At 48.6% G+C, this 19,293-nt stretch overlaps 1 protein-coding gene across 1 annotated transcript; it reads right to left on the bottom strand.

The window, feature by feature from the left end:
- Positions 1–590: 590 nt before the first annotated feature.
- On the bottom strand, positions 591–1,022 carry LOC146720733 (uncharacterized). The gene has a single exon (XM_085488098.1). It carries the CDS (start codon positions 1,020–1,022, stop codon positions 591–593), a length of 432 nt encoding a protein of 143 aa, XP_085344224.1.
- Positions 1,023–19,293: the final 18,271 nt, after the last annotated feature.

Genomic DNA, 19,293 nt, shown 5'->3' with positions numbered 1-19,293 from the left:
GAGATGACCGCAGTCATCAACCCACATAAATTGACGTCACAGGACATCACGAACTCAACGTGTTACAATACATAAATGTATACACAACCACAATAAATAAAGACCAAATAAGGGCCACAGGCCCGGCTCCTAAAACGGCACAATGGCCATCCACAAACGAAAGGTAGGAAGATGGACATCCACCTAGAATATACGAAACATACACCAACATTGAATTGGCGGGGGCGGAGAGGTCGCGGAGTCGTCTCACGGCAACCTCCCGGAACTTCCTTAACCGCCGCTACCTATTAAACAGAAAACTTACTTAAGACAGAGGGCGTAACCGGACCAGAAGTCCCCATTTTACTAGGGGAACAGCACGGCCGCAGTCCTCATAGCAACATTAGACAACCTACTACTCTAACATAAACTCTGTCGGGGCGCAGAAGGAAGCCTCAGACGCGCCTCTCAAGCACACTCCACCGCCCCCCCCCCCCCCGCACTCTCCGACGAGCCAATACTGGGCTGTGAACTTTTTCTTCAATCCCCCCGTCAGGGCGCCCCGGAGCCTGCCTACGCTTGGAGGTACCGCTTCTCTACCTCCATCTGACCTACGAGGACGGTACGTATTTTTTGGCACACGCACTCAAACCCGCACGATAATTCGCCTGCTTCCCGCTGATATCGCAGGACACATAGTGGGGCGGCGCTTCGCATTTAGCTGCCAAATGCCTCTCTTTCCCACATCTAAAGCAGCAATTGCTGCGAACGATCTCAGAGCCACATCTATTGGACGAGTGTCCAAAGGCATGGCATCTGTAACATTGTATGGGACGACGAGCCAACGGAGTAACCGTCAGCCTCGTCCACCGCATATCAATGCTACCCAAAACCCCTAGCTTGCGCGCAGCTCCAGCCGAACAACGGATCCAGAGAGACCCAACTCTAGATTTAGGAGACATACGAATCTCCCCCGCTTTTAAGTCAGCGACATCACATTCACCTGATGCAGCCACAGAAGCCAGGATCTCTTCCTTCCTCATATAGGCCAATATCCCCCGAACGAGGGGAGAGTGGCGGGACTGACGAACCACGTGGATGCTTACGTGGAGTCAGTGGTGAGCCGGGCGTGTGGATTCGGGCAGGCCATTTCAAGCCTTGCACGGATGGCGTGCGTCCGGTCCAGAGGGGATAGTGCGGACGTGGCCCCCGATCGGGGAGAGGAGCTTCGCGATACGGGGACCGCGATGAAGGAGGACACTGAGGCGTCTGTCGGGGCGGCGCCTTTGCCGGGGGAGTTAGTGGCCAGGTTCGAGGACATGTCCTTGAGACTGGCTGCCAACTCGGACCGGTTGACGCTGGTGGAGGGGCGTCTCAGGGAGATTGAGTCCGGACGGGCGGGTGTGGCTCGGGGACTCGGGGGTTCCTGAGAGGGAAGAAGGAGCGGAGATGATGACGGGGACGGAGACGGCGGAGAGCGGAGGAGAGACTGCCGTCGGTTGGGCGACGGTAGTGAAGAGGAGGAAGAAAGAGGGGAGTATAGGGAGAGGAACAAGAGAGAGGAAATGGTGGCTGCTGGGGGCAGCAGCAGGGGGAAAGGAGGAGGAAGAGTAGTTGGCGGCGGGGCGACCGTCGCCAATGTTATGGGGGGCGCCGAGGTGCTACCGGTGCCTGTGTGTTGGGCACACATGGCGCCGGTGCACCTCGGCGGTGGACAGGGGTAGCCGCTGCTACCGCTGCGGCTCCCCTGGCCACAAGGAGGTGGAATGCCTGTCCGGCCTTAGGTGTCCACTTTGCGTGGACTTCCGACGGCCGGCCAGGCACCGACTCGGTGGTCCGGGGTGCCTGGGGGCGCCTCTGGCAGGGTCGAAAAGAGGGGGCGTGCTGTCCCGTTCCCCTCCATCGCTGGCTGTCGCGCCCACGGGCGCGGCTGGTGACGGCGGTGGGGTTCGGGGGGCCCGCCACATACCGGCGTCGCTCGGCGACGCCGGATGAGGGTGTCGGGGGGGACATGGGAGCACCTAGGCGTTCCCCTCCCCCCCCTACACCCTCCGAGAAGGAGGGGCCCCACCGGTTGCGGGGTGAACTCTGACCCCTAGCGAGGCAAAGGGAGGTCGCGGCCGGGGAGGTCAGGAATGAGGGGGGGCCACGTGTCCCTGGCGGGCGGGCATTGCCCTCCCGTCCGGGGCGCCTGGGCCCCTCTCAAGGACGAAGACGTGATGTGTGGGGCCCTCTCACCGGGAGCCATAAGGCACCGGTGGGAGGGCAACACCGTCCACGGAAAGGGATTCTCTCCTTCTGAGAGGAGCCTCCTGATGAGGGCCCCTTCAGTGAACCGCCGAACCGGACCACCCTCTTGGGGGTCCGGGGGATGCGACACTAGGGGGGCGAAGAGCGATGACTCGAGCGGGAGTTCTCGAGCCATGGCTCCGCCCCTCAAACTCTTTGAGAGAGCGCGGCGTGGGGTCGATGTCGCCCTGCGCCGCAACCGCGAAGAACCCGTACAATGACGGGGGGAGGGTGTCGCCTTCCGCGGCACTCTCCCAAGGAGGGATAAGGCGGGGGAGCGGCCAGACGGCATGGGATACCAGCATCCTGGCCGTCCCCTGTATAACGCCCGTGAAGGACATCCTCTGGGGTTTTAGTGCGGTAGATCCTGTCCCGGCTCCCCCCCGATCCGACTTCCCCCCCGCCCGGCGGCCCGGGGGCCGGGGCGGGGGGGGAGGAAAAATCCCCCCCTACCCGGGGGGGGCCCCCCCCCCCCCCCCCCCCCCCCCCCCCCCTCCCCCCCCCCCCCCCCCCCCCCCCCCCCCCCCCCCCCCCCCCAACCCCCCCCCCCCCCCCCCCCCCCCCCCCCCCCCTTTTTCCCCCCCCCCCCAAAAAACCCCCCGGGGGGGGGGGCCCCCCCAAAAAACCTTTTTTTTTGGGGAAAAAAAAACCCCCCCCGGGTTGGCCCCCCCCCGGGGGGGGGGGGCCCCCCCCCCCCCCCCCCCCGGGGGGGCCCCCGGGGGCAAAAACCCCCCCGGGGGGGGGGAAAACCCCCCCAAAAAACCCCTTCCCCGGGTTTTTTTTGGGGGTTTTCCCGGGGTTAAAAAAAAAAAGGGCCCCAAAAAGGGGGCCCCCCCCAAAAAGGGGGGGAAACCTTTTTAAAAAATTTTTTTCCCGGGTTTTTTTTTTTTTTGGGGGGGGCCGGGGGGGGGGGGGCCCTTTTTGGGGGTTTTTTTTCCCCCCTTTTTTTCCCCCAAAAAAAAAAAAAAATTTTTTTCCCCCACCTTTTAATTTTGGGGGGGGAAAAAAAAAAATTTTTTCCCCGTTTTTTTTTTTCCCCCGGGGGGGGGGGCCCCCCCCGGGGGAAAGGGGTTTTTAAAATTTCCCCCCAAAAAAATTTTTTTGGGCTTTCCCGGGGGCCCCCAAACCCGGGGTTTTTTTTTCCCCCAAGGGGTTCCCCATTTTTTTCCCCCCCCCGGGGGGGAAAACCGGGGGGCCCCCCCGGGGGGGGGGGGGGGTTTTTTGGGCCCAAATTAAATTTTTGGGGGGGGGGTTTTTTTTTTGGGGGGGGGCCTTTTTTTTTCCCCCCCCCCCCCCCCCCCCCCCCCCCCCCAACCCCCCCCCCCCCCCCCCCCCCCAAAAAACCCCCCCCCCCCCCCCCCCCCCCCCCCCCCCCCAAAAAACCCCCCCCCCCCCCCCCCCCCCCCCCCCCCCCCCCCCCCCCCCCCCCCCCCCCCCCCCCCCCCCCCCCCCCCCCACCCCCCCCCCCCCCCCCCCCAAACCCCCAAACCCCCCCCCCCCCCCCCCCCCCCCCCCAACCCCCCCCCCCCCCCTTCCCCCCCCAAAAACCCCCCCCCCCCCCCCCCCCCCCCCCCCCCCCCCCCCCCCCCCCCCCCCCCCCCCCCCCCCCCCCCCCCCCCCCCCCCTTTTTTTTTTTTTTCCCCCCCCAAAAAAAAGGGGGTTTTAAAAAAAGGGGGGGGGGGGGGTTTTTTTTAAATTTTGGGGGTTTTTAAGGGGGGGGGGGCCCCCCCCCGGGGGAAAACCCCCCTTTTTTGGGGGGGGAAAAGGGGGGTTTTTTTGGGGGGGGGGGGGCCCCAAAGGGGGGGGGGCCTGGGGGGTTTGTTTTCCCCCCCTTTGGGGGGAAAGGTTTTTTAAAAGTCCAAAAAGGCTCCAAAGAAGGAAAGGCCCAGGGGATGTCTTTCCCGGAATTCACATTGAACGTGGCGGAACGTGAAAAGGTGTTGCCGGGGTCGCACTCTCTGACGGTTGCGGACCTCTCGGCTATCCTCGACAGGAGGCTTGCCGATTTGAGGGTCGACATCACGTCGGCGGTTTTGGCCAGCGTTAGGCCATTGCTTGCGGGGCAGCCTGGGGCCCCTCCAACTGGAGGGGCTCCCACGGGTGCGCTTTTAGCGAGCTTAGGTAGTGGCATTTGCGTGCCAGGGTCTGGTCCCATGGCTGGGGGCTCCGCCGCTTCCGCTTCCGCGGAGGTTCCGGCGGATGTCCCTGGTCCCGGGTCCTCCAAGAAAGTTGGGAGGCGTCGTCGTAGGCGTGGGCCTAGATGTGCCTCCTCCAAAGATGGAGCTGCTCCTTTGGGCGCTTCTGCCCGGAAAGAGGAGAGGGTTTGTCCCCCTGCTCGGCCCCCCTCTAAGTCGGTGGTTTCACTGACGATTGAGGGGGAGGGGCGGGAGGAGACGTACGCTTCGGTCCTTTCCAGGGTCATGAAGGAGATGGATCTGCCCAGTTTAGGATTTGCCGGCACTCGTTTGCGTCGTGGCGTTACGGGCAGTATCCTGGTGTCTGTCCCTGGGAAGGACTCTGTCAACAAGACGGATGTTTTGTCGGGTGAGCTCCGTAAGTTGTTTCCACCTGACAGCGGCGCGTAAGCTGGGAGTCGCGGGAAGCATTGATATGCGGTGGACGAGACTGACGGTTACCTCGTTGGCCCGTCGACCCATACAACGCTTCATATGCCATGCCTTTGGACACTCGTCCAATAGGTGTGGCTCCGGGGTGGTTCGCAGCGCTTGCTGCTTTAGGTGTGGCAAGGAGGGGCACTTGGCGGCTAAGTGTGAAGCCCCGCCCCATTGTGTTTCCTGTGCTATCGGCGGGAGGCGGGCGGATCACCGTGCAGGCTCGAGCGCCTGTGCTAAAAGGTTTGTCCCCCCTCGTAGGATGGATGGAGGTAGGGTAGGCGTCCCCTCCGGACGCGGGCAGACATCGGGACGTCCTGACGGCGGGTCTCGAGGTGAGGCTGTTAGTCCGGTACCGGGCCCCTCGAGGATTGGGGTGGGGCGGCAGAGTGTGTCGAGAGGCACATCTGTGGCTTCCTCTTGCGCCCCGACGGAATTGATGTCGGATTAGTGTTTGTCTAATGTTGTTATGTGGGCTGCGGCCATGCTGTTCCCCAGTAAAATGGGGACCTTTGGTCCGGTTACGCCCTGTCTTTGTTTTGTTTTCCGTTAGTAGGTAGCGGTGGGATATGAGGGTTTCGGGGGGGTAGCCGAAAGGTGACTCCGTGGTCCCTCTGTCCCGCCAAGTTTATGTTGTAGGTAGCGGCGATGGGTGATTGAGTGCTGGGGAGGTTGCCGAGAGGTGACTCCTCAGCCTTTTTCACCTACGCCAAGTTTATGTTGTCCTAGTTTTCTTGTCTTACGTCAATGGGTGGTGTGAACACCTCTCACCACCCTTTATCTGTGGTTGGCCATTGCGCCCTTGTTGTTGGCCCCCTTAGAGGGCTGGGCCTGTGGCCCTTATTTGGTCTTTAGACTGTGGTTGTGTATACATGTAGTGTACACGTCGAGTCTGTGATGTCATGTGACGTCTTTTCATGTGGGGTTTGGTGACTGCGGTCACCTCGCCAACCAGGCCGGCAGGGAGAGGAGTGGGGGCTCCAATTCCATTGCACGTTGGCCTCGGGATAGCCGGGGGTGAGCTGATAGCCCGGCTCACTCCTATTTACCCTCTCGGGGTGAGGGTATTGGACAGGCAACCTAGTTGCCAGGGGATGTATCCTTCACAGGATCAGGTCATGGGTGTCCACCGTGAAGTAATGCATTAGCGGTTCCGCGGTGGACAATACCCGTTAACGACCAGGGGCTATAGTCAGGTTTTAGGTCGGTACCCCGTCCGATAGTCCTTCAGGATACTACGGGCGGGAATCCACCACGAAGCCTCCTGGCCCTCCCTCAAGGGTCAGGACGCAAAGTTTGGTTTAGGCAAATTTCCTGACTTAAAAAAAAAAAAAAAGAAGCCCACCTGAAGGGACCCGTGGCCCTCTCCTCACTCTAGGCCCCCCCGGTTGCGACCTCCCTCCACCCCGTTAGGAGTCAGAGTTCACTCGCAACCAGGGGGGCCCCTCCTTCCTGGAGGATGTGGGGGGAGGAAGTAAAACCGGGTGTTTTGTCATTACCGAAAGATTAAAACGGCGTAGTCTGCCGCCCACTCGCAGAAGTCCATCCTCGTCGAGTCAAGGATTTAAATGCAAAATAGAACTTTTGCTATTCAGGGGGAGTTTATTTCTTAATAGCGCAATGTCTTTAGCAAACTTTAAGTCTTGCGCTCTTTGTAGCCAAAACCACTTTGCGTGAGCAATTTCACTGGCCGTCAACCATTTGTCTTGCGAACGTTGTGTAGATAAACAAGCATAATTAACAAATTTGAAAATAAAAGCAATCACGCGTAGCAATTTCGACCAAGTTGATACCTTGTCAGGAAGAGACCAAATTACATTCGGAGTATCTTCTACAGAAAAATGAGCATACTTAAGCTTACGCTGCTTTAAATCGACGTTAGATTCGACGTAAAGTTTGCTCACAGACCATTCGGAGGAAGAGCATCATAACCAGGACGGTCCCTGCCACCATAGACTATGTGAAATCAAATCAGGAGCGCTCATGCCACGAGAGGCACAATCCGCGGAATTGACCGCGGTGGGAACGTGTCTCCATGTGGCGTTCGAAAGGTTAGAGTGAATTTCAGAGACTCTGTTGGCTATAAACGTATGCCAGCGCGATGGAGTCGCGCACAACCATGCTAAAACGACAGACGAGTCTGTCCAACAATGAATGGGCACGTTTTCCAACTTCATCGCCCGCTGAACGAACACCATGGACCTAGCGAGTAAGACTGCAGCGCACAACTCTAAACGCGGCACGCTTAACACTTTGAGGGGCGCAACCTTAGTCTTAGCGTACAGAAGAGACACGTTTCTGAGACCCAGAAGAGATTCTATTCTGATATAAATGACGGCGGCATAAGCAGCATTCGACGCGTCCGAAAAGCCATGCAACTCAACGATTTGAGGCTCCTCTCCCCCCCCCCCCCAAGTTATTCCATCGGGGGATTGAACCTTACGTAATTTTACCAATTGAGAGAAGAACAAACGACACCGGGCTAATAACTCACCGGTGAGGGGCGTATCCCACTCCACCTTATTGAGCCAAAACAATTGAATAAGAATTTTAGCTATTATGGTTGAAAGGGACACCCATCCCATAGGATCGAAGATCCGTGCGACTAATGAAAGAAAGGATCGTTTGGTATAGGTCTTGGGATCCTCGAGCCGGATCTCGACCCTAAAGGTATCTTCACAGTGATGCCAGGAGATACCGAGAATTTTTAAAGTAGTAGTGTCGAACGTCTTACTTGTTGGCGCGGCCCGCTCTGATTCAGGGTTGTCGTCTACTAGTCGAGGATCATTGCTCGCCCATTTATGCGGTTTGAAACCACCCGCCATGAACATCTAAATAACCTGGTTGCGAGTTTGTTTTAAAAGAACGAAATCCTCCGCACCTAACATGATGTCGTCAACGTAGACATCGTTTTTCAGTACGGTAGCCGCGAGAGGAAATCTGTCTGACTCATCTCGCGCGAGTTGTTTAATGACGCGATTGGCTAAATAGGGGGCCGGCGAGGTCCCATAGGTGACCGTGAGAAGACGGTATGAACTTAGTGTCGAGGTTGGTTTGTCTCGCCAAAAAACATGTTGATATTCGACATCAGAGGGGTGCATCCGTATTTGTCTAAACATTTTTATAATATCTGTTAAGTATACAAACTTAGAGCACCGCCATCTTAGCAAGAGAGCGGGGATCTCCGCTTGGAGTTTCGGCCCTGTCAATAAGTGATCGTTAAGAGTGAAATGATTCGAAGAGACTCGAAAAGCATTGAATACAACGCGAATCTTAGATCCTTGATCTGACCTTTTAAAAACCGGGTGGTGCGGCAAATAAACCTTTTGGCAATCATTATTGTCCCCAGGTTCCACCTTCTCCATGTGATGGAGATCTTCATATTCAAACATGAAGTCAGCGTAAGCTTTTAATAAATCTGATTGATTCTGATGTCGCTTCTTATTAGATAAAAAAATATGCTTGGCGATATTCTCCGTCTCACCGATTGGTATGGGAACCTCTAATTTGAAAGGTAGTCTCACGACGTAACAGCCATCCGATAAACGATAGTGAGTAGAAAGGAAGTGAGCCTCGCACCGTGCATCCTCCTCCGAGGAGGGGGTGGCGTGGAATTTCTTCTACTTCCCAAAAATCGCGGAGGGATTCGTTCAAATCCGCATCCGCTTGAATGTGGTGCACAGAAAGATTCGAAGCCTCGAAAGTTGTGTACCGTGTTTGGCCGGATAAGATCCAGCCAAAAATTGTAAATTGCGCCAAGGAATTGCCGGTTGCCCCGCGAACAAGTCCATCGCGCAAAATCTTACCGTAGTAATCTGCACCGATAATTAAATCGATCGGTCTCTTAGACGAAAGGTCCGGATCGGCTAACGGTAAAGTTTTTAAATAAGCGCAATCCTAATCAAATGAGACTGACCTTGGAATATAAGCAGAGAGCTTAGGCAAAACAAGTGCATCCATTGAAAGCGCAGGGCCCTTCCTGTTACAAGGTTCGACGGAAAAGGATACAATACTTTTCGCAATTTTCGTTTTGGAGCCGGCGATGCCGGAGACATTGACCGAGACCGACTTCCGCTCGGCCTTGATTGCCTGAGCGACGGATTTACTAATAAACGACGCCTGTGTTACGTCCAACAATTCATCTAGCGATAAATTATTTTCTGCACAAGACGGTCTTCTCTCGCGTCTACCTCAGTGGACGTTTAAGAAGCTGCTCTCTATTTGTTTTATGGGCAACCTGCTAGGCCGGCTATACCCAGGGAAGCCGAGAGCTTGAGATTCGATTGAGAGTATCGGACGGAGAAGGAAACTGACGGGTCGGGTCGATAAATAAAGATATTTTACAATTATAATGTCATTTATTTATTTATAAAACCTTTACGTCGATATAAAGTTTATTGGTCCTGACGTGGTTCGTGGGGAGCTTGAAATTGAGTTACAATATTGTTAGGCTCCTGTACAGAAGTGTTAGGCTGAATGAGGTAAGTAATAAAAGAAGTAAGGTCGTCCTGAGTTTCCTCTGAGATGAAGTTACGAGTGCCGTCGGATGTGAGGTTCACGGTATCCTCGTCAAGAATATTGAAGTTTTGTTCGTGATTAAATTGTAAGAACGGATCGTATTCAGACGGTGTAATTTGTTGGTTTTGATCCGGGATATAATATTCAGGATCGGGTAAGAAATGATGATTTGGATTCGTTATTAACGTATTTGATTCTAACGGTGAAGGCTCCGGAAATTGCGGATGAGAATAGTCAATGTAAGAGGGGATATTATTAATTGGCGAGTAAGCGTCTGGAGAAGGGGATCGTACGATTATTCGTGTTGGATAAATTTGGACATGTAAGTTTAAGACTCTTCTTGTCCTACGTTCGCGTAGTCTGTGGAGACGTTGCTCGTCGCGATCAATTTGATTCTTCCTTCGGAAGGGAGAGACCATCTAATGGTTAAATAAATTTATATGAATAATATGTTTAATAGAACTGAGATAGTTAAATAATCAAAGGTAATTGAATGTGACTCACGTTTAAGTCGTGATTTACGTGTTAAAGAGTTAGAGACGAGATGAAAGGTTAATCTATACGAGAATGCCCTTCACCTGTTAATTAATTAAGCGTTGTGTCAATTATAAGTATAATTAAACGATACTGAAAGAGAATTGGTAATAATGTGGAATAGGAAAAGGAGTCTTAGTACATATATTAATATCTATATCAAGAATATTAATATTTGTATTTTCAAGCATCAAAGATTTAAGTCTTAAATATTGAAGTAATAATTCTTAGTAATTATCAAGACCTCTGTCATTCGGTTTGGTAAAGTATTCGCAACTATTGGAAAATGCAAGGTAATAAAAGCGTAAAAGCGATAGAGAGATAGGTGTTCATCCGGCTAGGCCGGGTTCTCTGGTCCTTGTCTTAATAGGCTAATGCGACGTTCACTTTACTAAACGTGCACCTCAGAGATGACTTGCGAATGTACCTTATGACAGGGTATATTTCTATTGGTTGTAAATAGGGTCAGATGGTGTACACTTGTCAAATGAATCGAATATCAATATGCAAAATCACTGTCAGTTGGTGTGGTAAAGTATTCGCAACTATTGGAAAATGCAAGGTAATAAAAGCGTAAAAACGATAGAGAGATAGGTGTTCATCCGGCTAGGCCGGGTTCTCTGGTCCTTGTCTTAATAGGCTAATGCGACGTTCACTTTACTAAACGTGCACCTCAGAGATGACTTGCGAATGTACCTTCTGACAGGATATAGTATCTAATGTGTACAGAGGAATTAGCGGCATTCAATTCGCTAATAAGTGGTAGGATACAGGGTTACATACATATATAAATAAGCAGTGATATAATAAAATACATAAGTATATTTATAATAATAGATTGAATAAGTATGCGATATCGGTTAAATAATATTGAATAGTATTGGATAAAATATTGAATAGATCGACGATTGTAACGCAGACGTGTGCAGATGCAAACCGTAGATTAAAATAATATTGGAAACGCAGAGTAATATATGGCTTATGTCTATGTTCAAAATTCAGAGTTTGGAATGTAATGTAAGATTGAGTTAATATTGGATAATTAAATATAATGATTAAATATAATGAGTGTCCGTCGCGCTTTACTATTTAGAGATATGTGAACTGGCTTAAATACTCACAAGGTTAGACAATGTCTTATGTGCCTTGCTATGGTACACTTCGCTACTGTGTTCTTCCCTCTGAGTCTGAAGATCTGAGGAGCCTCGGTACCTCGGTCCGAAATGGCGGCTATGCCTCACCAAAATGGCGGCTATGTCTCGTTGTCTTCAGGAGCTCCGTAGTAATAGCTGGTTGATTGCTGGATTAGAACTGATTGACTGGAACAACTTTCGGCGGATCACTCTTGAGTGATGGATGGCGAATTCACTGCCGTTCCGTGCCGGGCGCAGGGTTTATATACCGTAAAATGTGGCTCGCTCCTCCCATCGGGCGATGCGGCTTAGCCAATGGCAAGAGAGATATGCCGGGGAAGTACCGGAGACAATCTGTTCCTGGTAGAGATTGCGACGGTTAAGTCCCGGAGAGATGGCTTCTTGGTAGCGATAGCGGCGTTCCTTTGATGACTCATCACCGGGCGCTCCGACTTTCCTTATCCTATTCTCGGTAGCGATAGCGGTGTGCCTTTGTTGGCTATGCGCTCCGACTTATCTTATCTTCTTCTTAGTAGCGATAGCGGTGCTTCTTTGATGACTCATCGCTACGCGGCTTGCAACGGCCTTGCAGGTTGCAACGTGTTTCAGCGTTGCATCATGCTTTGCGTCATGCTTCAGGAATGTAACGGTTCTCAACCGTCTTTCTAGAACCTTCTAGAATCTTTTAGATGTTTCTTGAGAGTAAAGCCGAGTTCACATAATAAAGCGGGTTTCATACCTAATTACTACTTTTCAAGCGATATATATATTTTAGGTATTGTTCTCCAGAATATGTCGATTCCCTTTGCGTTTTGAAATAAAATGCATTACTTCGTAAATTTTGTTATGAATTAAAATAATCATGATGGAGGGTTAAAAATTATCAATTTACATTTATATTCTATAGTTATATGTAAATTGATAGAGAATTTGTGTCACGAACGAATTTCTAAATTTTCTAATATTTTATATCTATTATTTAAAAATTGTGATGGACGAATAAAACTTATCAATTTACATTTACATTCCATAGTTATATGTAAATTGATAGATAACTCGCGTCAGGAACGGATTTCTAATTTTTCTAATATTTTATACTTATGATTTGAAAATCACGATGGACGGTTAAAACTTATCAATTTACATTTACATTCCATAGTTGAATGTAAATTGATAGATAACTCGCGTCAGGAACGAATTTCTAATTTTTCTAATATTTTATACTTATGATTTGAAAATCACGATGGACGGTTAAAACTTATCAATTTACATTTACATTCCATAGTTATATGTAAATTGATGGGTAACTCGCGTCAGGAACGGATTTCTAATTTTTCTAATATTTATATCTATAAATTGGAAATTGCGATGGAAAGTTAAAACTTATCAATTTTCATTTATATTCCATAGTTACATGTAAATTGATAGATAATTTGTGTCAGGAACGAATTTCTAAATTTTCTAATATTTTATACTTATGATTTGAAAATCACGATGGACGGTTAAAACTTATCAATTTACATTTATATTCCATAGTTACATGTAAATTGATGGAAAACTCATATGGAGAATAACGTATTAATTTTGTGCTATTATACCGTACTTGCGGCTACATATGACTTATCGGTTATTCGCTAACTGTCCCTGACTAAGTTTAACACTCAAATTACACATATCTTTTGTGGCTAGATGTAAATTGATGCTTATTATAGAAAAGATCATAATCAAGATAAAATACCTATATATTCATGGTTGAACTACGATATCCTTATTTAGTAGTACCTTTGAGCGTACGACGGATGTAATGTTATATTGCATATGAATTTTTAGTCTCCAGATGAATGGGAGTTTTAAGGTTAATAATATATTTGCTATAGGCGTGCTTATTCTCTAACCTGTATGTTTCCTAACAAATGATCCGGAGCACCCTTGTTAATTATGCTTTTTATGACAGAAATGTTATTTAAAAGTGGGTTGCTATTTCCATTGTCATTTGTGAGAAAACATGTTTTAACTTATGAGCAATTATATATGAGACTAAATATTTGTTAATACCGGTCTTCCATGTAGGTTAGCGATTGTCATGACTAATATGTTAAAGAATTAATTTTTTGAAAAAGATTGGAATTTTGAAATTTGTCTGGACGTTACACCTGTGATCCTTGATTTAATAACGCTCGTACGCGAACGGAGCATCCCGAGGAACTTTTGAGAATAACTAATGCTGTGGGCAATAAAACAATTTTCTCGGGGCTATTAATTATTTGACTCGCGTAATTATTTGAAACGTCTGCCGAAGCTGCTTTGTTTTGTTCAGAATTTTGCGTAGGAATCGTGGTTGCGTTAGCGACGGTTCCCGAAGCATCTGATTTACTATAGTTTTCGGCCACGAAATTCTCTCTGTGTATAGGTGAGTGATGTTTACGTTTGCACAGCGTACACACATGCTTACTTCTGCAGTCCCGCGGAAGGTGCCCTTTCCGCAGACAATTAAAGCAACATTTATGAGACCGCACGAATTCGAGTCTTTGTTCGATATTTAAATTGAGAAACCTTTTACATTGGTTTAAGAAATTATCTCCCTCACAAAGTAAACAATGTAGTTTGTTAGCAACCGCTTGATGAGATTTGACATTAAGAGGTTTTTTTTATTATTTCCAATTGCACTACCTGAATTAATCGCCTTAAACGCGCGAATTCTCGACGTGAGAAAAGAATTTAATTTTGCATAGCTCGGCAGCTCTACGTTTTCCCCGAGAGAAAGTTCCCAATCTTGACGTGTAGTTTTGTCAAGTTTCGATACAGTAATAAAAACAAACAAATCTTCCCAGCTGTCTACAGGTCTTCGCAAATTAAGTAAAGCGGTATGGATTTCGCCTGTCCGATCGCGAATATTGTTTAAATCCTGTGCTGAATGGGCTTTAGCGTGCGGAATATTAATAAGCGTTAACAATCGCGCGAAGATTGTCGTAGCGCTCTTTGACTAATTCCCACGCGGCGAGATAATTGGCGTTGGTAACATTCGTTGTCGATAAAATTCGACCCGCTTCTTCAATAAGATTGGCCTTGAGATAGTGCAGCTTTTGGACATTTGAAATCTCGGGCCTATTGGCGACGAGAGATTCAAACACATCGCGAAAATTTTCCCATTTCGTGAGCTCTCCCGAAAAAGGCAAATCAATCCGCGGTAATTTAATCGGTATTGGTTTAGCTTCGAAGCTAACATTAGAGTCGTCAGTTACAACGGAAGCAGAGCTCGGCTGCGCTTTATCAAGCCAATCGTTTAATGTATCTGTTGCCTCTTCAATGAGATTGTTAACCGTAAAAAATACATCAGCGGAAAAATACTCAAGTTTTTTGCGAGTATCCTTGTTCGACCCGGCGCAGATTCTAGCATGGTTTTCTTGGAAGTTAGACCAATAACCCTTGAGGATGCTGAGACGGCTTTGGGCAGCGGTGATCGTCTTCTTCGGCTTCCCCAATTTGTTGAAGTTCGAGATGATCCTCTCTATTAATTGCCGCGTTGACGACTGAGCCTCCAGGAGTTCCTCCGTGTTGAGCTCCTCCGCGGTAGTGACATCCATCATTGTCTTTAGAATATGACAAATAGCGGGAAGAACTTATGCGTGTGTGATCTTCTTCCCACTCTTCTAGTCTTAATTAGAAGAAGCAACGGCGTTGAGTTGTTGCAGGAGGCAACGCGTTGACGAGTCGGTAGTTCTTCTCCACCCAGTAAGTCGGCAATCGAATTCAATCAAGAATGAGCTTTCGATTAATTAGTCGGGCTTATAGCAAGTATATGACACAGTGAGCTGGGCGTGCACGGCACGAATAACTCCGTTTTACTTGCAAAGCAAGGTTTTAATGTCTTATAGCCGCCACGAACACAGAACGTACTAACACCATGAAGTATCGCTCACTCTCTCACCGCCCGTGATTCCGGCTCGAAAGACCAATGTTTAAGATTGCGAGTAATTATTTATTAGCACTCGCGGCGCGGAACTGCAGTCTATGCAAACGGCTCGGTGAGGAATGTTACAAAAGAGAAAAAAAAGAATATTTCAGTTATCGTCTAATTAACTGTCTTTATTTTTAACTGAGGTTCAAATCTCTAGTATCTCGCATAACAATTTAAGCACGACTGACTGGAGAATCGGCGAAGGACTCTCCGTCTTGTCCCTTGGTGGGAACCAAAACAATATATTTTTCTCACACGAATATAAAAATAAGCGTGTGTGAGGATGTACACAAGTCGAAGGAACTCCTTATTTGGGCATTTTTGATTGTACAGCGGACGAAATGGTTCTCACACCAAGGGACAACACAAATCGGAAAGGAAAGGGAAATGAACTTGAAACTGTTGACGATTCTCCAAAAGGAGAAAGGAATAAACGAAATAAAAAATAACAAAATTGAACAAAGAAAGCGGGAGAAGGAAGAAGATCCTAAACACTATTTTTATTGTCGGCGGTCTATTCTCAAAATCAACGCTTCTTCTATCGTTAGATTTTCGCTTTCTGTCCGGTCTGTCTCCTTCTCGTCTTTTGTTTACCGTTCGCGGTATCGCGTTACTTTTTAATAAAATTGCTTCGGTCTCACATTCCGATATCCGAAGCCTCGTGAACTCGCACCATTCCATTATGCCATCTACCGTGCGTTGGCCTTTCATCTCTATTTTTTTCCGCGAATTTCCGTCTACGACGACGACGAGGTCGTCCGCGTACGCCGCGAATTGCGTATCCTGGCCTTCCAATCGCTGTAGGAGGCCGTCAAACATTAAGTTCCAGCATGTCGGCCCGAGGACGGAGCCTTGCGAACAGCCCCTCGTTGCCTGCTTGGATACTTCGGTATTTCCGATCGAGATTTTTACCATTCTATTGTCGAAGTAGCTTTGCATAACTTTATATATGTTTCGCGGACAGTCCCGGGACTTAAGTGAATCCAGTACGAGCGGCCACCAGACGTTGTCAAAGGCGTCCGAGATATCAAAAAGCAGCGCGACGGCATACTTCCCTTCGGAGGCAGAGACCATTTGACGCAACTCCACGATAGCGTCCTCCGTCGACTTTCCGGCCGTAAAGCCAAACTGCCGATCGGAGACCCCACCCGGCGCCATCGACGTGCCTGACAGGCGAGATATTATGAACTTCTCGAAGAGCTTGCCTATCACGGAGAGAAGATATATAGGCTTATACGATTTCGGGTTCTTCGCGTCCTTGTCCTCTTTTTTTAGAAGGGCCCGGAGCAAGCCCGTCTTCCAAATCGAGTAACAGACGCCCCACTGAAGGCACCCATTCATGAGTGATCTGCCCGGGGATCGCCTTTAACGCGACTTTCAATACTCTAACTTCGATTAAATCGGGACCCGGCGTCTTATTATTTTTCATGGTCTTGACCAGTACATCTTCCCTTAATACACTTTGCCGGAGGGTATCGTCCGCGATTCTGCGAGGTCTGTGGACCTCGAGCAATCGGCTGGCAGTTTCCTCTATGGTTAGTTCAGAGGATCCGCCGCCTCGGAACGTGCTGAGCACTCTTTCAACCCAAAGTTAATCCGCCTGTTGCGATAAACTCACGATTTTTGCCTTCTTCACCTTTTTACTGTCACGTCCGGCCGTATAAATTTTTTCGTTTACTCCAAGTTCCTTAAACACTATTTGAAAAGCGCGCCAAAGCCGGCCATGACGCTTAACTCCGCCTAGAAACTAAGCGTGGCGCTTCGTAGCGCCTAAGGATCTCCCACCACGGTGAGAGCCCCTACTCCGGAGAGTTCCCCCTCTCCAGGCCGCCGCAGGCCCGAGCCGCCGAAACGAAGGACCTCAGAGCAGTCCCGAATTTCGGCAGTTCTCTGCGCGACACCGAACAGTATAGTCGCACTCCTAAATTCTAACTCTAAGTCCAAATTCTAAATCCTAACTCTAATTCTAAAATTCTAACTCTAAGTATAATATTCTAACTCTAAATTCTAAGTCTAAATCTAAATTCTAATTCTAAGTTTTAGTCTCGAATTTTGTACTACTATACGAATAAATCAGTGTATTCATGTGTGAAAACTAGTGTTCAGTATTCTTCAAAACTTCCACTCCCGTGATAAAATACGATAGCGTTTAAATTTGTCATACGGCGTTTGAATTCAGAATAATTCAAACTGTGTTTGGAGCGGACCACCGCTCATCACAGTCAGAATTAACATTCTCAGCATTTGCCAAAATAAGGAATTGATAGTGAGGTCCGCCGCATATCAACCCTCCTTATTTGAGTAATCATTCAGAGGATGCATCAAATTCAATATGCCTAAGACGCGACGCGCAGGAAGGAAGAATCAATTACGAAAACTAAACCGACTTTATCGCGAATCAGCGACCGAGGAATATTCTCAATTCCTCGGAGTGGAATATCAGGCCGATCCTGAATACGAGAACATTTTCAACATTAAAAATAATAACAACGACGAACTCATACAGTGGAAGTGCATACCAATAACGTTCCAACCACGACGCCTGCCGCCGCCAAACATCCCAGTGAACGACCCTCGCCGCACGCACTACCTCCAAGTACGAGCCGACACGATCAAGAAAGTGCTACTAAAGGTAAGTGAAATTCACGTTAACCTAAGGAATCGCGCGTGTTAGCAAATTCAGAGACGCTTCTACCACGTGGAAGAGAACATTCTAGAAAAATCTCCGACGCATTTTTCCTCTTTTCCATCGTCACTGCGGAAGCTATAAAAAAAGGGTCGTGCTATAAAACTAGGGTCGACCACCACATGCGGTGCCACCCTCGGAATTCTAACACGGAAAAACGCAAATAGTTCAATCTCTTAAAAATCTTGTGTCTCAAGAAATAACTTCGTAAATCCGTACAACAAAGTAGTCATTTAAACAATAATCAATTGAGAACACTTTCAATTTACCAACATTACCGACGATATACCGACATACGTTCTTTTACCGACGTTATCGACAATATACTAACATACGTTCTTTTACCGACATTACCGACAATATACCGACATACGTTCTTTTACCGACGTTATCGACAATATACCGACATACGTTCTTTTACCGACATTACCGACTATATACCAACATACGTTCTTATACCGACATTACCAACCATATACCGACAAACGTTCTTTTACCAACGGGTTATCGACACCTTACTGGCACCTTACCAGTGTTTTACTGAACAATTACCGACGGTTTTGCCGACGACTACTAACTTCTCGATAACTGCCGGGTTCACCGAAGATCTACGAGCGAATGACGCATTATCAATTCGATTACGCAACAAACACAAATGTGCCCACTCACCCTTAGAGGTATAACTCCTCCTCCAGAAGTTAATCTCTTTGTACCGTTTGAACCCTTATTCTATTGCCAAGTTGGTGTCGGGTACATCCATTTTGAGACTAAGGCAGCTCTCTGCATTTCATGCTACCCACCTTACCTAGAGTCTCGAAATTACTTTGGACAAGGATTCGGAAGCATACTCTAATCATAGGCGGAACAACTATCGGAATAAATTGCGGAGTCTGCAACTTCCGACTTACCCTCACGCGAATCGGTGATTTGTGCGAGCTTTGTCAGTTTACGTACGAAGATTACTTACGCAACCCCAACGACGTTTCGCATAGAGCAATCGACGAAGCTATCTTTATTACAGTAGAGTCACAGGTAGGTCCCACGCAATAATCCGATCACCTCAGTTCCAGCGCGAATAACCTCAGATCGCGGGTATCCCCGGGGAGAATCGCATAGATTCGCGTACCCGTAATAGCGATCGTGTCTCGTGGAAAAAGCCGAGCTCTGCATTCAAATTTTCACAGCCGCGACCCCACGAGACGTAACAAAATTTTGTGACAGCGGTGGGATGCGAGTTAATATTTGCGATGGAAACACGAGGGAAATCGGGTACGAAAAAGCTCACTGAAGTAGAAATAGACGAACTTCGTGCTCAATTGCATGCCAAGGAAGCACGGTTACGCGAACAATCCGAGATGCTTCAACAGCAGAAAGAAACGTTCGAACGCGAAAAACGGGCTTCGGAAGAAGATCTCGAAATCATCCGCAGTAACCTCGTGAGTAAGGAAACGGAGGTGGAAAGACGTTTGAACTCCATCACAATGGTAGCAACCGAAAAACCCGACCTAAGCGATCATATGCTCCAAGAAATCGAACGATTACGCCAGGAGATAAACTCCATGCGCGGGAATAATACGATACCTA

The sequence above is a fragment of the Nylanderia fulva genome, unplaced genomic scaffold (genome assembly GCF_048542155.1).
Source record: "Nylanderia fulva isolate GAGA-0341 unplaced genomic scaffold, ASM4854215v1 Scaffold623, whole genome shotgun sequence".
Taxonomy (NCBI): domain Eukaryota; kingdom Metazoa; phylum Arthropoda; class Insecta; order Hymenoptera; family Formicidae; genus Nylanderia; species Nylanderia fulva.
This window is presented reverse-complemented; position numbering and strand designations above follow the sequence as displayed.

Coding starts and splice junctions, on each gene's coding strand:
- LOC146720733 (XM_085488098.1), bottom strand. CDS start 1,022: ATGAGGAAGGAAGAGATCCTGGCTTCTGTGGCTGCATCAGGTGAATGT.